General features: G+C 38.7%; 1 protein-coding gene across 5 annotated transcripts in view; it reads left to right on the forward strand.

Annotated features, from left to right (window-relative positions):
• Positions 1–210: 210 nt before the first annotated feature.
• The window catches only part of MSH3 (mutS homolog 3), a 195721-nt gene continuing 178855 nt past the window's right edge, over positions 211–17076 (forward strand). For 4 of the 5 annotated variants that reach the window (XR_006716774.1, XR_006716773.1, XM_045496991.1 and 1 more), the window contains exons 1-4: positions 211–417; positions 2098–2218; positions 12528–12748; positions 16146–16361. Coding sequence is in view for 3 of the 5 variants with exons in the window: in XM_045496991.1 (XP_045352947.1) it covers positions 211–417; positions 2098–2218; positions 12528–12748; positions 16146–16361 (765 nt within the window). In the remaining 2 variants the exon portion in view is untranslated. The remainder of the gene's footprint in view (positions 418–2097; positions 2219–12527; positions 12749–16145; positions 16362–17076) is intronic. The other variant, XM_045497001.1, reaches the window with a different exon arrangement.

Consider the following 17076-nt stretch of genomic DNA (forward strand, 5'->3'; position numbering starts at 1 on the left):
GCTCACGACCTTGGGAATCCCGGCCGAGTTTGGCGCGAAATTGCAGCCATCCCGCCCCCTCGGTCCTATTTGTGCAGCCGAGACCCCGCCCCCTGCCCCGGCGCACGGCAGGGTCGTGACGTGCTCGCGCACGCAAACTAGGGAAGCTGCGGTGGCGTGCTCGCGCTCCCGCCTGGGCCCTGCCCCACTGGCGTCAATCTGTGCTCTGCGATGTCGGGTCGGAAGCCTGCCTCTAGTCGAGCCGCTGCCGCCGGCCCAGCCCCTGCAAGGCAAGAGGTTTTGAGCAGATTCTTCCAGTCTACGGGAAACCTGAAATCCACTACGTCCCCCACGGGTGCAGTCCCGAAGGCCGGCCCTGACTCTGATTCCGCAGCGCCCCTAGCGTCCACTCTCCCGCCTCAGTTGCCGCCACACGTGGTGGGTTCGGTCCAGGACGGGGCGGGGCCAGCGGGGTAGATGGGGCGGGACTAGATGGGCGGGGACGGTGCTTGTGGGTGGAGCAGGAGGAGATGGGAGCAGTACGCGAGAATCAACGAGATGAGCCGGCCCGATGAGATAGGGGCGGGGCTCAAAAGGGAGAAGGCGGGAAAAGCCCGGCTGGTCTCCTTTAAAAATGTAGTTCAAAGATTGTACTTTCCACTTGGAGTAATAGACTCGAGGCCAAGATCACACAAGTTCTTAATGGCAGACCTGAGAGAGGAACAGAGGGCTCTTGACTTCCTTTCTGATGGGGGTAATGGCCTGTGGGCAAAGGATACATCTTTTAACCTCCATTCTGCCTCCTTTTTTAAAAAAAAAAATCTGGATTGAAAGTTGAAGAGGAGCTTTATTTACCTTATTTATATGTACTTGGTTAGGTGACTGGAAGAAAATTGCCACTGAATCGCTAGTTTTTAAGGGTGCAACAATGGTGCTAATATTCTCAAGCGACTAGGGTATAAAGTTCCTCGGTGACTATACTCCTTACAGCTAAGATTGTAAAGTCTGATAGACAGTTTGGGTTAAGTTCCTTAAGGTGGTGCAGATGTGAATGGAACCATGTGAATGGTTCCTTTCTGTTGCTTGCCACCTTTCAACTGAGTAAAGTAAGTTAAGTTTGTTTTGTTCTTACCAGGGACATTGCCACCAGGGAAAACCTCAGGGTGAGCCCCTCACTGGGTCTCCCTGGTACAGTATTTTTAAACTGAGAATATGGAAAGGGATTGCAGACTGGCTTTAAGCCACCTTCCAAGTTTGTTTTGTTTGGTTGTTTTATTTATTTTGAGAGAAAGAATGAAAGCAATTGGGAAAGGGGCAGAGACAGAGGGAGACAGAATCCTAAGTAGGCTCTGCACTGCCAGTGCTCGTCAAACTCAAACCCATGAGATCATAACCTGAGCCCCTCCAGTGCGCCTACTGAGCCACCCAGGTGCCCACACCCTCCGAGTTTTAATATGGATGGGGTGACAGCTACTTCAAAGTCTTCCTTTCATTTATATTTCTTCCAGAGAGTGATTGCTCCTCTCCTGTCTTTGATTTTTGATGATAGTCTACATTTTCATGAATACACCAAGATTTTATTTTATACCTAACATTTAGAGGTTATTTGGTGAAGATCTTAATTTTTGACAGGTTTCCTACCAGCACATAGGTCATAATCTTATGGTATTTTTGGTGGTGAACATAAGCCAACTTTGTATATGAAACAGTTACATTACAATTCACAATTCAAAAATGATAGTGTTCTTTTATTATTTACTTAATTTCACCTTTCCTAAATTGATACTTTTTTAAAAGGTATTTTATTTAACATAGGTAAGTAGGATGATTCAGGTTTTATAATCTGTGATAGGTGAAGGCTGACTGAGTACATAAAGCTATCAGTCTTAGTTCTAATTAATTGTAGCAGGGCTTGAGGTGCTGAGGTTCATGACCTGCCAGTCTTTACATTCTTTCATGATGGTAAAGACAGTTCACCCACAGTTCTTTCTAGAGCTGAAAGTATTTGATTCTGTGAAGAATGGACGACAAAGACCTTGTCATTCAGAAGTAAGGTTTAAATTATTTTGCATACATCAAGTTTTGAGATTAGACATAACACATCACTTTCCAATATAGGTTGTGGAAATTGGCAGAAGTAAAAAGAGACCAGTGGAGAATGATGGGCCTGTTCAAAAGAAAGCAAAGAAAGTCCAAGAAAAGGAAGGAAGGAGTGATTCAGTAATGTCTGGGAATGTTGGTGAGTCTTGGGGCGAGGAGTCTTCATTCTCAGGAGTCATGGCACTGACACTGTATTCTCCAAAGAGCAGAGGAGGTTATTGCAGAGTTGTGCCATTTTTTCCCTTTGTGGAAAAAAGATCTCCATTGCGCTTGAGTAGTGTGGCCCCTCCATATGTGGTGGTGTGAGTAGGAGGTTGGGGGAGTGGAGGTAGAGCTGGAATTCTGGAATTTGCTGTGGTTCTTCCCATTTTCTCTTTTATTTCTCCTACCTAATTTTTTGTCCTGATTTTTAAAAATGTTTATTTATTTTGAGAGAAAGAGAGAGAGTGAGCGAGAGAGAATCCCAAGCAGGCTCCATGCCCAGCGCAGAGCCTGATGTGGGACTTGATCCCACGACCATGAGATCATGACCTGAGCTGAAATCAAGAGTTGAATGCTTAATCGACTAAGCCACCCAGGCGCCTCTGTCCTGATTTTAAAAGTTTTATAAAAATTTCAAACATAGAAATGTACAAGGTAGACCATGAAAGGACACTATAGTCACTCCCTTTTAGTGAGGCCTTATGGTAACACATATTTTGTATGTTATGTATATTATATGCTGTATTTTTAGACCAAAGTAAGCCAGAGGAAACAAAATGTTATTAAGAAAATCATAGGAGAAAATGTATTTACAGTAGTGTACTGTTATTTATTGAAAAAAATCCCCAGTAAGTGGACCTGTGTAGTTCAAACCATGTTGTTTAAGGGTCACCTGTATTTTATAAATTGTATTATACTGTATGTACTAATTTACAGCTATCATTTTCCACTTAACAGAACACTTCAAACAGTTTTCAATGTCAAGGACATGTAAATATACCCTGTGCTTTTTTAGCATGGCAGTGTTCTTTCTGTATGCTAAAAGTCTTTGTATAAAACCACCATTCTTGAGCTCGTGTACTTCTGGGGGTGGTGTTGGATTTATAGATGGCTGAGCAATGTTTCTTTAGTTTTTGGCCTCAGAGAGCTTGTTATGAGATGACAGAAAATGCTTCTTTCTTTATTATCCCTCAAAATGAGGTAGAGAATGAGACAAAAGAAAAGCCGAAAAAATCTCATTTTAGTGGGTCAGCATTAAGGTATCTATCCTTCCTCAGAAGGTAAAATTTGGATTTGGGGTCAGCATGAAAGCCTTAGTATGAAATAACTATAGAGATGGCGAGGTATGCTTAAAGAGAAAGATAAATCTGATAATACCCTTTCTGTTGTCAGTAAGGCAGTCGACTTAGGATGTTTTGAAATAAGACCTTTGCTACTTGTTAAAAATGGCGCTTGGGAAAAAGGGAAAGGAACATCTACCAGTCAAGCTCTTCCATTTGGTTTCTAGTCTTATTAGACTTTTTGCTTCATTTTCGATCAGTTCTCCTGCTGTGTTTTCAAATTCAGTAATCTTCTGTGGTGTCTAATTTGCCATAAATCTCATTCAGTGAAATGTTCGTTTCAGATATTATACTTTTCACCCTTAGAATTTCTGCTTCTTTTAAAAAACACTCCTGTTTGTCTATGTGAATTATATCTCAGTAGAGCTGTTACCAAAAAGAAACCACAACAAAAACAAAAACAAAAAAACAAAAAAACCCACAAAACAAAAAACAAATTAAAAAAAACAAAACTTCCCTTTTGTTCTTTATTTTTTTTTTTTATTTATTTTGTTCTTGTTTTCTTTACCTTTTTGATTATATGGAATATATTTATAACATCATGTCTCCATATGGTAATTCTGTCATCTCTGTCATTTTGGGTCTGTAACCCTTGACTGTTATTTCCTTCTTTTTTCATGTCTAGAAATTGTTTGGATCACAGATACTTTGGACTCTCTGTTAATTACATGTTAGGTTTTGTGTTTCTTTAACGAACGTTGGATATTGTTCTTGCAAGCAGTTAAATTCTTCGTGGATTTGTTTGATTTTTTTAAGAATTGCTTTTAAATTTTGGAAGAGAAGATTTAGAGTAGTTCTTTTCTTAAGGTTTGATTTTCTAGAGTTAGAAAGGAGTGCTCGGTAGCAGTAGCACATTATTGTATAGTATTTCTACTACTGGGAGATGACAGACATTAATAACCTTTAGAACATAGGTAATAGTGAAGGATAGTAACAGTTTTAGAAGATGATGAGGTTTGAGTATTTATTATGTTTGTTTTTAGTATAATTTATTTAATTGTAAGTTTATATAATCTAATTTGTAATAATGGCTGTGTTTGACAACTGGTTCACAAAATTCTTAAAGATTTAATAGTTGCCTCTAGTAAGTAAGCCAATATCAACTGGCCACATCCAATACACCACTAGTATGTAAGCTAGTTTGAGTTTTCTCATAGCTTGAGTCTCCAAGGATGACCACCCGGAGAGTCAGACAGAAGCTGTATTGATTTTAAGATCTAGCTCCAGAATTTACATAGTGTTGCATCTGCCTTACTGTCTTGGTTGAGTTAGTTACAAAGATTTGTCTTCGTTCAATGGGAGAGAACATATAGATCCTGTCTCTCAGTACAGGAGCATCAGCATCACATTGTAGGAAGAGCAAATGGGATGGGATATATATGTTTGGCCATTTTTGGTAAAATCTCCTACATTGCTTAAAATTCAGACTTGACATTTTCTGTTATTACCACCACATCTTCGTTATCCATTCATCTATTGGTGGACATTTGGGCTCTTTCCATACTTCAATTATTGTCGATAGCACTGCTATAAACATTGGAGTGCATGTGCCCCTTTGAAACAACACACCTATATCCCTTGGATAAATACCTAGTAGTGCGACTGCTGGGTCCTGGGTAGTTGTATTTTTAGTTTTTTGAGGGACCTCCATACTGTTTTCCAGAGTGGCTGCACCATACTGCATTCTCACCAGCAGTGCAAAAGAGATCCTCTTTCTCTGTATCCTTGCCAACATATGTGGTTGCCTGAGTTGTTAATTTTAGCCATTCTGGGGCACCTGGGTGGCTCAGTCAGTTAAACGTCCGACTTCAGCTCAGGTCATGATCTCTCGGTTTGTGATTTCAAGCCCCTCGTCGGGCTCTGTGCTGACAGCTCAGAGCCTGGAGCCTGTTTTGGATTCTGTGTCTCCTCCCCTCTCTGCCCCTCCCCTGCTCATGCTCTGTCTCTCTCTGTCTCTTAATAATAAATAAATGTTTAAAAAAAATTTTAGCCATTCTGATGGGTGTGAGGTGGCATCTCATTGTGATTTTGATTTGTATTTCCCTGATGATGAGAGATGTGTCGGCCATCTGGAGTCTTCTTTTGGAGAAGTGTCTCTTCATGTCTTTTGCCCATTTCTTCACTGAATTATTATTTTTTGGGGGCATTGAGTTTGGTAAGTTCTTTATAGATTTTGGATGCTAACCCTTTATCTGATATGTCATTTGCAAATATCTTCTCCCATTCTGTTGGTTGCCTTTTAGTTTTGCTGATTGTTTCCTTTGCTGTGCAGCTTTTTATCTTGAAGAAGTCTCATTCATTCATTTTTGCTTTTGTTTCCCTTGACTCCAGAGACCTCTTGACTAAGAAGTTGCTATGGCCAAGGTTAAAGGGTTTTTTGCCTGCTTTCTCCTCTAGGATTTTGATGGCTTCTTGTCTTACATTTAGGTCTTTCATCCATTTTGAGTTTATTTTTGTGCATGGTGTAAGAAAGTGGTCCAGGTTCATTCTTCTGCATGTTGCTGTCCAGTTTTCCCAGCACCTCTTGCTGAAGAGACTGTCTTTATTCCGTTGGATATTCTTTCTTGCTTTGTCAAAGATTAGTTGGCCATACGTTTGTGGGTCCATTTCTGGGTTCTCTATACTGTTCCATTGATCTGAGTGTCTGTTTTTGTGCCAGTACGATACTGTCTTGATGATTCCAGCTTTGTAATACGGCTTGAAATCTGGGATTGTGATGCCTCCAGCCTTGGTTTTCTTTTTCAGGGTTGCTTTGGCTATTCGGGGTCTTGTCTGGTTCCATACAAGTTTTAGGATTGTTTGTTCTACCTCTGTGAAGAATGCTGGTGTTATTTTGATAGAAATTGCATTGAATATGTAGATTTCTTTGAGCTGTATCTACATTTTAACAATATTTTTTCTTCCAATCCAGGAACATAGAATATTTTTCCATTTTTTTTGCCTTCTTTAATTTCTTTCATAAGCTTTCTCTAGTTTTCAGTGTATAGATTTTTCACCTCTTTGGTTAGATTTATTTCTAGGTATTTTATGGGTTTTGGTACAGTTGTAAATGGGATCGATTTCTTGATTTCTCTTTCCATTGCTTCATTATTGGTGTGTAGGAATGCAACTGATTTCTGTGCATTGATTTTATATCCTGCGACTTTGCTGAATTCATGGATAAGTTCTAGAAGTTTTTTCGTGGAATCTTTTGGGTTTTCCATATAGAGTATCATGTCTGCGAAGAGTGACTTCCTCCTTGCTGACTTGGATGCCTTTATTCATTTGTGTTGTCTGATTGCTGAGGCTAGGACTTCCAATACTAGGTTGAATAACAGTGGTGAGAGTGGACATCCCTGTTGTGTTTCTGACCTTAGGGGGAAAGCTCTCAGTTTTTCCCCATTGAAGATGATATTAGCGATGGGTCTTTTCTATATGAGTTTTATGATCTTGAGGTATGATCCTTCTATTCCTGCTTTCTCGAGGCTTTTTATCAAGAAATGATATTGTATTTTGTCAAAAGCTGTCTCTACATCTATTGAGAGAGTCATGTGGTTCTTGTCCTTTCTTTTACTGATGTGATATCACATTGATTGTTTTATGGTTATTGAACCAGCCCTGCATCCCAGGTATAAATCCCATTTGGCCATGGTGAATAATTATTTTAATGTATTGTTGGATCCGGTTGGCTAGTTGTTGAGGATTTTTGCATCCATGTTCATCAGGGAAATTGGTCTGTAGTTCTCCTTTTTAGTGGGGTATTTGGTTTTGGAATCAAGGTAATGCTGGCTTCATAGAAAGATTTGAAAGTTTTCTTTCCATTTCTATTTTTTGGAATGGCTTCAAAAACTAGGTGTTAACTCTTCTTTAAACGTTTGGTAGAATTTCCTTGGAAAGGTTTCTGGTCCTGGACTTTTGATTTTTGGGGGATTTTTGATTACTGATTCGATATCTTCACTGATTATGGATCTGTTCAAATTTTCTATTCTTGTTTCAGTTTTGGTAGTTTAAATGTTTTTGGGAACTTGTCCATTTCTTCCAAATTGCCCAATTTATTGGCATATAATTGCTCATAATATTCTCTTATTTGTATTTCTGCAGTGTTGGATGTGATCTCTCCTCTTTCATTCTTGCTTCTGTTTATTTAGGTCCTTTTTTTTTTCTTTTTGATCAAACTGGCTAGGGGTTTATCAATTTTGTTAATTCTTTCAAAGAACCAGCTCCTGGCTTCATTGATCTGTTGTACTGTTTTTTTTGTTGTTGTTGTTTCAATAGCGTTGATTTCTGCTGTTCATTCTTTAATAGGATGTGCTTTTGTTTCCCAAGTATTGATTGTCTTTCCAAATTTTTTCTTGTGGGTGATTTTGAGTTTCATAGTGTTGTGGTCTGAAAATATGCACAGTATGATCTCAATCTTTTTATACTTGTTGAGGTCTGATTTGTGTCCCAGTATGTGATCTATTCTGGAGAGTGTTCCAGGTCCACTTGAGAAGAATGTGTATTCCGCTGCTTTAGGATGAAATGTTCTGAATATACCTATTAAGTCCATCTGGTCCAGTGTGTCATTCAAAGCCATTGTTTCCTTGTTGATTTTCTGTTTAGATGATCTGTCCATTGCTGTAAGTAAGGTGTTGATGTCCCCTACTATTATAGTATTAGTATCAGTGAGTTTCTTTATATTTGTGATCAATTGATTTATATATTTGGGTGCTTTCACATTTGGAGCATAAATGTTTACAATTGTTATATCTTGGTGGATAGACCCCATAATTATGATGTAATGCCCTTCTTCATCTCTTGTTACAGTCTTTATTTTAAAATCTAAATACATGGCTACTCCGGTTTTCTTTTGTCGACCATTAGCATGATAGATGGTTCTCCATCCCCTTACTTTCAATCTGAAGGTGTCTTTAGGTCTAAAATGGGTCTCTTGCAAACAGCTCATAGATGAATCTTATTTTATTATCCATTCTGTTACCCTCTATCTCTTGATTGGAGCATTTAGTCTATTGATGTTTAGAGTGAGTACTGAAAGTTATGAATTTATTGCCATTATGTTGCCTGTAGAGTTGGAGTTTCTGGTGGTGTTCTCTGGTCCTTTCTAGTCTTTGTTGCTTTTGGTCTTTCTTGTTTGTTTGTTTGTTTGTTTGTTTTTTCATATTTTCTGCTCTCAGAAAGTCTCTCCTAAAATTTCTCACAGGGCTGGTTTAATGGCCACAAACTCCTTTAATTTTTGTCTGGGAAACTTTTTCTGTCTCCTTCTGTTTTAAATGACAGCCTTGCTGGATAAAGAATTCTTGGCTGCATATTTTTCCAATTCAGCACATTGAATATATCCTGCCACTCCTTTCTGGCCTGCCAAGTTTCTTTGGATAGGTCTGCTGCAAACCTGATCTGTCTTTCCTTGTAGGTTAAGATCTGTTTTTCCCTTGCTGCTCTCATGATTCTTTCCTTGCCTGAGCATTTTGTGAATTTGACTATCATATGGCTTGTTGATGGTTGGTTTTTATTGAATCTAATGGGAGTTCTCCATGCTTCCTGGATTTTGAGGTCTGTGTCTTTGCCCAGGTTAGGAAAGTTTTCTGCTATGATTTGTTCACATAAACTTTCTACCCCTTTTTCTCTCTTTTCATCTTCTGGGACTCCTGTGATTCTGAAGTTATTCCTTTTTAATGAACCACTGATTTCTCCAATTCTTAAGTCATGCTCTTTTGCCTTAGTTTCCCTCTTTTTTCTGCTTCATTATTCTCCATAAGTTTGTCCTCTATATCAGTGATTCGCTGCTCTGCTTCATCAGTCCTTACCGCTGTGGCATCCATTTGAGATTGCATTTCAGTTATAGCATTTTTAATTTCGTCCTGACTAGATTTTACTTCTTTTGTCTCCACAGAAAGGGATTCTATGCTTTTTTCAACCCCAGCTAGTATTCTTATTATCATGATTCTAAATTCTTGTTTAGATTTCATGTCTGTCGTGTCTGTGTTAAGTCCCTGGCTGTCACTTCTTCCTGGTCCTTATTTTGGGGTCAGTTCCTTTGTTTCATTGTTTTGGAGGAGGAAAAAGAATAAAATAAAAAAAACATAAAAATTAAAAAATTAGAAACAACACAAAAGAATCAAATAAATGGTACTAGATCCTAGGTGTGTTTTTGTTCTGGTTGTGAAATAAGCTTGATGGAGTAGTGAAAAAAGGGAAAGAAAAGAAAAGGAAAAAAGGGGGGATAAGGGAAAACGTTTGACGATTTAAAAAAATGAATACAGTAAAATAGAATAAAATGAAAGTAAAATAGAATTTCAAAAACTTATAAGAGAGTAAAAAAAATAGTAAAAAAGAATTAAAAATATTTTTTATAATAACAGAAAATATAAATAAACTTTTTCTTTCTGTATTTAAGAACCAGAAAAGAAAAAGAAAAAAATTTGAGTAGATGGACTAGCAAACAGAATGAAATAAGATGGAAATTGCATCCAGTTTCCCCTAGAAGTCAAACTATGAAGCACTTTGTAGTCCATAAACTAAGCAGGCCTAGAGACTCGTGGTGTTCCTCTAGAGTGTGGTTGGCCCAGTTGGTGTAACAGCTCCATTCTCCACTAGGTGGTGCTTCTTAGTTTACTGGGGTGGATTGTTGTGGTGCTTATAGGCGTGTATACCCAGGAGCAGGAGGAGTGAAAATGGTGTCACCCAGCTAACCAGCCTCTACTATCAGAACTCTGTGCTCTCGCCCATTGGCAATCAAGCACCCCTCCTTTGTCTCCAGCTTCCATCCACTCCCCACTTCTACACTGTCGGTGACCAAGCCAGGTGACTTCCAGGCGGCACCTCCCTCCCAAGTTTTATCTCAGATGGGGCTGTATTTCCAAATCCCGCACTTCTGAGGGCCCCGCAGCTTTGACCTGCTCAGACCCTCTGGGGGAGGGTCTCGCAGAGCAATGGCCTATTGCCAACCTGCCCCCAGGAATGTTCCAGAGACCGCGCTGCTGCCGATGCCCAGAGACTGTGGTGGGGTGCCAGCCTGTCCCAGAAAAAGTTTGCACGATTGTGTAGCAGCAGCGTTTCAGGGATTATGGTAAATCACAACACACATCTGGCGCCAGGCTTTATCCTTAACTTCTTTGTTCCGACACCAGCAAACATGGCTGTTCTCTGGGGTCTGATGAGACCTTTGTGCGTGGGGAGGCCCCACAGCCTACCAAATGTCCTCCCAGCAGGGGAACTGCCTTTTGCCATGTGGCCCGAGGACCCCTTGGACCTCACTGCTCCTGGGGATTTTGCCCTTACCACCAGAGCTCTGCCAGGTATTGAGCTGCAGAGTTTTAGACTCTGTGCTCCCCTGTTTATAGAATCTTAATGGTATTTAAACCCTCTCCTTTCTCCTTTTCCCTTTCTTGTTCATTCCCTTGCAGCTGTTTCCCCTCTTCTACTTTCTCTCCAGCTGCTTTCAGGGAGGGGTGCTTTTCTTGTACTCTTCCTGTCTCCATCCTCTCTCTACAAGCAAAAACAGCTCCCTCCCTTCCATGGTTTCTCTCTCCCCCAGTTCACCTCTTCACTCTTAGTACCTGCTGAGTTCTCTAGCTCAAGTTGTGCAGATTGTTGTGTTAATCCTCACATCAGTTTTCTAGGTGTGCAAGATGGTTTGGTGTTGATCTAGCTGCATTTCAGGGATGAGAGACACAAAACAAACTTCCATATTACTCTGCCATCTTGGCTCCTGATTCATGTATACATTTTGAAAAGGGGAGAATAATTTGAAAGATTCAAGTGTACGTTATCCTAGTTACAAGATTAGCAGGAGACAAGGTAAAATATACATCTGAAGAGAGCTTTAAATATAAATATAAAATATATGTATATGTATAATTAAATATAAATATGAAAAGTTTTGAACTCTTAGGAATAGGCAAAACACGAGTTTGCCTTCAGAGTGTTTTTGCTTTAATAGGAAAGGTAAGAGATGATATGCAATCCCTTTTTCATTATATTTAGTAGTAGGAAAAATAATGTATTCTGGCATATGGTAGATAGTAGACAGTAAATGATAGTTTTCCTTCTTTTTTATGGGTTGCTTGCCTATGAGTAACTGCCAGGTGGCAGATTGTGGTAAATGCTATGGCAAAATGTGATCTTCTTATAGGGACATGGACAAAAGATGATTTTAAGCTAGGGGAGTTACCAAAGAGTTTCATGGAAAAAGTAGTTTTGAGAGGGATCTTGAAGAATGAGTATGATTTTGACACATAGAAATTGGGGTCAGGGCATTCCAGGGAGAAAGAGTAGCATGAGCAAAGCTGTGCAGGTGGGATAGCAGGTGTGTTGGGAAAGGGTGGTGATCTGCCTTCCTTGGTGAACCCCCTGGTGTTGGTATCTCTAGGTCTTTCCCATTAAGATGATCAGTTCCGACAGACCAGTCTTCCCTGCTCTTGGCCTGGAGTGGGGAGCTCTGGCTGCCTATGTTATGAGAGCTGATGAAGAGGCTGGGGTCTTAGCTTACAGTAAACCCATCTTCCCATTATTCCTCTGGCTTGGACCCAGTACTCCATCTTTGCTGTGCCTGTTTTACCTTCTCCAGAGGAACTTTCGGTCTTCTGCCGAGGTGGAGGAAGCACAGCTGCCCTTGAGCTTGGAGTAGGGTAGGGGTTTAGGATCAACTTGCTTTGAGCCAGTCTTCTTTATTTTAGAACCTCCCTTTATTACATATTCTGCTGCCCCGATTCCTGAGCCTTTTAATTTTTTCGTGTTATAAATGGTATTGGTTCTTAGTTTTCTTCACTACTGGTTTTGGATTTAGCTTTCAGGTGTGCTAAATTGGTTATTGTTTATTCATTTTTCCTTCTAGCTTCAGATATTTTATTTGCACCTGTCACCTCTCCTTTTCTCTCTGTCCTTATCTGCTCATATGTTTAAAAAAAAAAAAAAAAAGGCAAAACCCTACTGTAGTTTGTAATGGAGTTTCATGGCCAAGGGAAATTATATGTATGTTTCAGCATGCTATCTTTACCCTGAATCTAAATGTTTCTTTATTTCCTTATCATGTTGTAGTTAGATTTATTGCTTTAATGAGAAGCTCCCTCAAAAATCTTACACTGGTTATGAATTGATATATGAGAACAAAATACTATTGTTATATTTTCTTCTAATTTGCTAACTAAGAGCCAAAGAAATGTCTGAGGATGAAGACTGTTTTAAAGTCTCTGGAAAAATTGAAAGAATTCTGCTGCGATTCTGCCCTTCCTCAAAATAGAGTCCAGACAGAGCCTCCTCAGGAGAGATACGCAGTTCTGCCAAAATGTACTGATTTTGACGATATCAGTCGTCTCCGTGCAAAGAATGCAGTTTCTTCTGAAGATTCCAAATCTCAAATTAGTCAAAAGGTATGTGTTATTTAGATGAATACCGATTACTCAGATCAATAGGTTCTTTTTTTTATTATTATTAATTTCTTTTCTTTTAAGTTTATATGTTTATCTTGAGCGAGAGATTCCCAAGCACTGTCATTGCAGAGGCTGATGCGGGGCTCCAACTCACAAGCCCTGAGATATGACCTGAGCCAAAACCAAGAGTCAGCTGCTTAAATGACTCAGCCACCCAGGTGCCCCAGTAGGTTCTGAGGTGCCATTAGGTTCTCTGAGTTCACACAAGGCAGTTGTTCCCAAACTTGGATAATCACCTGAATTAGCTGAGGCTGCTTTTGCATTTTAGTTTATTTTTTCAGTGTCTGGAGATTCTGATTTACTTTGTATTAATGAGGGATGAATTGGTTTGTATTAAAATGTAATAAAAGCCAGGTGATTCTGATGTACAGCCTGGATTATGAGCCCCTGACTTGGGGAGATTCTTGATAATAAATACTAGCACAGTGTTTTATAGTCCGTAGAGTTACCGTCATTAGCCTGGAAAATCACAGGCAACATATATTGTTTCTGTGGTTTTTAGTTGAAAGCTTGGTGATATAAATTCAGAGGCAAACTAAATATATATAGATCTTTACTTCCACTGTTGTATGATACATTAATGTTTTTTTCATCGTTGCCAAATTAGGAATTTAACTTTTGCTCCATCACTAATATCTCCAATTCAGAACAGTGCTTTTCAGCCCAGCTTTAAATTAGAATCACCTGGAGGACTTTAAAAACAGATAAAGACTTTTCTTCAGAATCATATTGGTCTTCACTAAGAACTGACTTTGCATGTTGTTTAAAGCTTTCATTTTATTTTATTTTATTTTATTTTTTTGAAAGTTTTTATTTTTATTTTTGAAGGAGAGAGAGACAGAGCATGAGTGGGGGAAGAGCAGAGAGAGGGAGACACAGAATCCAAAGCAGGCTCCAGGCTTTGAGCTGTCAGCACAGAGCCTGATGCAGGGCTCGAACTCATGAACTGTGAGATCATGACCTGAATTGAAGCTGGACACTTGACCAACTGAGTCACCCAGACGCCCCTAAAGCTTTCGTTTTAATGTGTAGCAATGGTTGAGAGCCAATGAATTAGAGAAATAGTTCCTTTTATTTTTTTGAGTCATTTAAATGAAAAACTATGGATTTTTGAAAAGTTATGGATTGAAAGCTATGGATTCTTTACTCAGAAAAATACTCACACCAACACAATTTTGTATATATTATTAAGAAGTTTACACTTCTTCCTACCAAGTCCAGATTTATGAGCTCCTCCTTCAACTAAGCTGAGATCCATTGACTTATCTTAGGTCATCAGGAAAAAAAAAAGGGTTTTTTGTTTTTGTGGGTTTGTTTGTTTAATTTACACTTTCTTTTAATACTTAGAAGCAGTTCACCTGAGTGTAGTGGTCATAAAGTATAGATATCAAAAAGTTTGTCTATTAAATCTCATTTTATTAATTGGAGAATTTATCCTAGGGCTTCATGAGAGCTTGTTAACTAATTATACATAAAACAACCAGCTTGTTGTTTCTGATTCACTGCACATTAGAAGTCACCAGTTAGAAGGGACACCTAGAGGTAGTACATGGATGTCATTACAGGAGATACCTGTTTGGTGTTATGGAAGGACACACATGAATGGTAAAAAGCTACCAATTGAAGTTAAATGCCCAGGGTCTACAACCATTAGTGTGGGGATCATCTGCCTCGTAAGTCTTGGTAGGTTTTAAAATTCCCATTTTATTGTGCTGATCCTCCTGTATTGTCAAGACAAAGTTAAATTGAGTTCAGAATGCTGTCCCTGAGAATATACAAAAGAGTATAGTGTATCATAAGTTTTTCCACCCAAATGATGAAAAACAACTTGCTTAATACTCAAGTATCCAGATAGACTTGTTGGTATACTATATGGATAAAAGTTTCTTTCTGCATGCCTACTCTTCATTCCATATATGAATAAAGTATAAAGAACTTTTTTTTTTCTGTAGGAGATATATTTTCTTAAAGTTTTAAGTTTTACAATATGTAGTATTCCTGGATTTTACATAAAAGATATGGAAATAGAAAATCCATCAAAATTAAAAGCAGATGACATTCTCTTATCTGATACATTGACCCACTTTTCTGTTGCCACAACTCCCCACACTTCACCATACCTCACCATCTCATTGCTGATCTTTGGAGATTTGCTTGGCTACACTACTCAGACAAATTACACCTCTACCTACTCTTGCAGCTAAGATGAATTTTTTAAATAGTTAGCAACTGTAGAGTACATGTTCCTGGACTTCCTCTTTGACCAGAGTCCCCTTGCTGGGCCATATAGGACATTTCTCTTTTTCTCTTCTCTTCCCCTGCTGATCACTCTGTTTTCAATACATACACACACACACACACACACACACACACACATATATATAAATATATATTTATTTATAGAGAATGCATGGGAGAGGCAGAGAGAGAATCCCAAACAGTCTCCTGCTAACAGTGCCGAGCCCCACAGGGGCTCAGACTCACAAACTGTGAGATCGTGACCTGAGCTGAAATCAAGAGTCAGATGCTTAACCGACTGAGCCACCCAGGTGCCCCTAGGCTATATTTTTAATTCCAAGTGTAGCTGATAAAATTTTCAGATGATAGCAGTGATACAGTGACAGTTAGTTAGAAGGCAGATTTATGCTACAAATTTGTGTCATTTTACCTTTTATATAAATAAATCCCATAAAAACGAATTTGCCTTAAGCTCTAAACTGGAATTATGGTTTTCACACATGAAGGTAAGGATAGCAGGAATACTAATGTTGAATTGTGACTTTGTGTTTTGTATTTTCCAAAAGCTCTGTGTCATATTTCTTTACCAAAAAAATCGTGCTTCTTTCTTGGAATCAAGATTAATGGAATATACTTTCAGACTGTGCTTGGAAATTTGAAGCATTAAGTACAGCTATAACAGATAGCAGATGCTTATTGAAAGTGGTTTTACTTACTGTTGAGAGACATATTCATGTCTGCTCACTTTTTGTGCCTTATGCATCTGGGAATAAATAAGGAAAAGAAGAATGTTAATTACAGTAGATTTAATGAAATAAAACTTAAAAAGGGGTATATAACTCTTTAAAATATGTAGGTTTTTAAAATTTCCTTAAATAGTTGTACAGAGTTTAGTTTGGCTCATTTTTTAAAAGTCTCTTACTCTGAAAAAATTTCAAACTTGCAAAAATGTTTATCTGAATATACTATGTGCCTCCTACAAACTTTCACTTAGATAAACTAATTATTAGGTTTGTGCTGAATTTTCATTCTCTCTCTTTCTGAAAACTATTACTATGGTTAATACTTTGTAAACTATAAAAATCTTTTTGGTTGCCAGGACAAGACACTTTTCGATCTCAGTCCTTCTGGATCTTCACAAAAGGGTAATGACAATTTACAGACAACTTCTGATCCTAAACCATCTAACAAACGGACCAAAAGCATCTACACACCTTTAGAATTACAGTACATTGAATTGAAGCAGCAGCAGAAAGATGCAATTTTGTGTGTGGAATGTGGATATAAATATAGATTCTTTGGGGAAGATGCAGAGGTAAGTTATTTTTGCAAATACTGTTCCATGTTTTCCTTATCCAGCCTTAAGTATTTTGCAATATTTTTGTTTCCATTTCTGACCTTATGAGAGAGCTAACGTAATCAGTTGCCCTTGAAAAATGCTGTCATTTAAAGTAAAAACTATAAATAAACACGGGCAAACTTGGTGGATGCTAGGCTTTTAGGGGAGGAAGTGAGGAACCCCTTTTGGAATGTCGTGTCTCTTCTTCATGGTGCTCACCCAGTACCTTTCATCCATTGCACGGTGATTGGATGAATCACTTAGTGAATGAACCATAATCATGTGAGTATTTACGTTTCCTGATGAAGACTCAAGCAGAAAAAATTTTGAGATGACCCATTTACTCTTAATTTATAAATTTTGATAGCCAGGAACATAGTTCCATGTCAGTGGAAGAGCACATTAACAGCCAGCCATCCACAGAAGGTGTTTGAAGTGTTACAATGTCTTTGTATGTCCATCATCTTGTTATGCTAGTCTGAGTTGATTTTGTATTTGATTTTGAGGTATTTGATATAGGCCGAAGTTAACATCAGAAGTGAATTTGAGTATTTAGTGGGCAGGCTTAGGGAAAGCATTGCTGGTGATGTCCTGTTGGAATCATATGTGATTGTGATCCTTCCACACTTTTAAGTCTCTCGCATCATGCATCATATGTCCTCAGAGAGTGATGAGGTGGCACATCTAACAT

This window comes from Leopardus geoffroyi, chromosome A1, assembly GCF_018350155.1.
Source record: "Leopardus geoffroyi isolate Oge1 chromosome A1, O.geoffroyi_Oge1_pat1.0, whole genome shotgun sequence".
Taxonomy (NCBI): Eukaryota; Metazoa; Chordata; class Mammalia; order Carnivora; family Felidae; genus Leopardus; species Leopardus geoffroyi.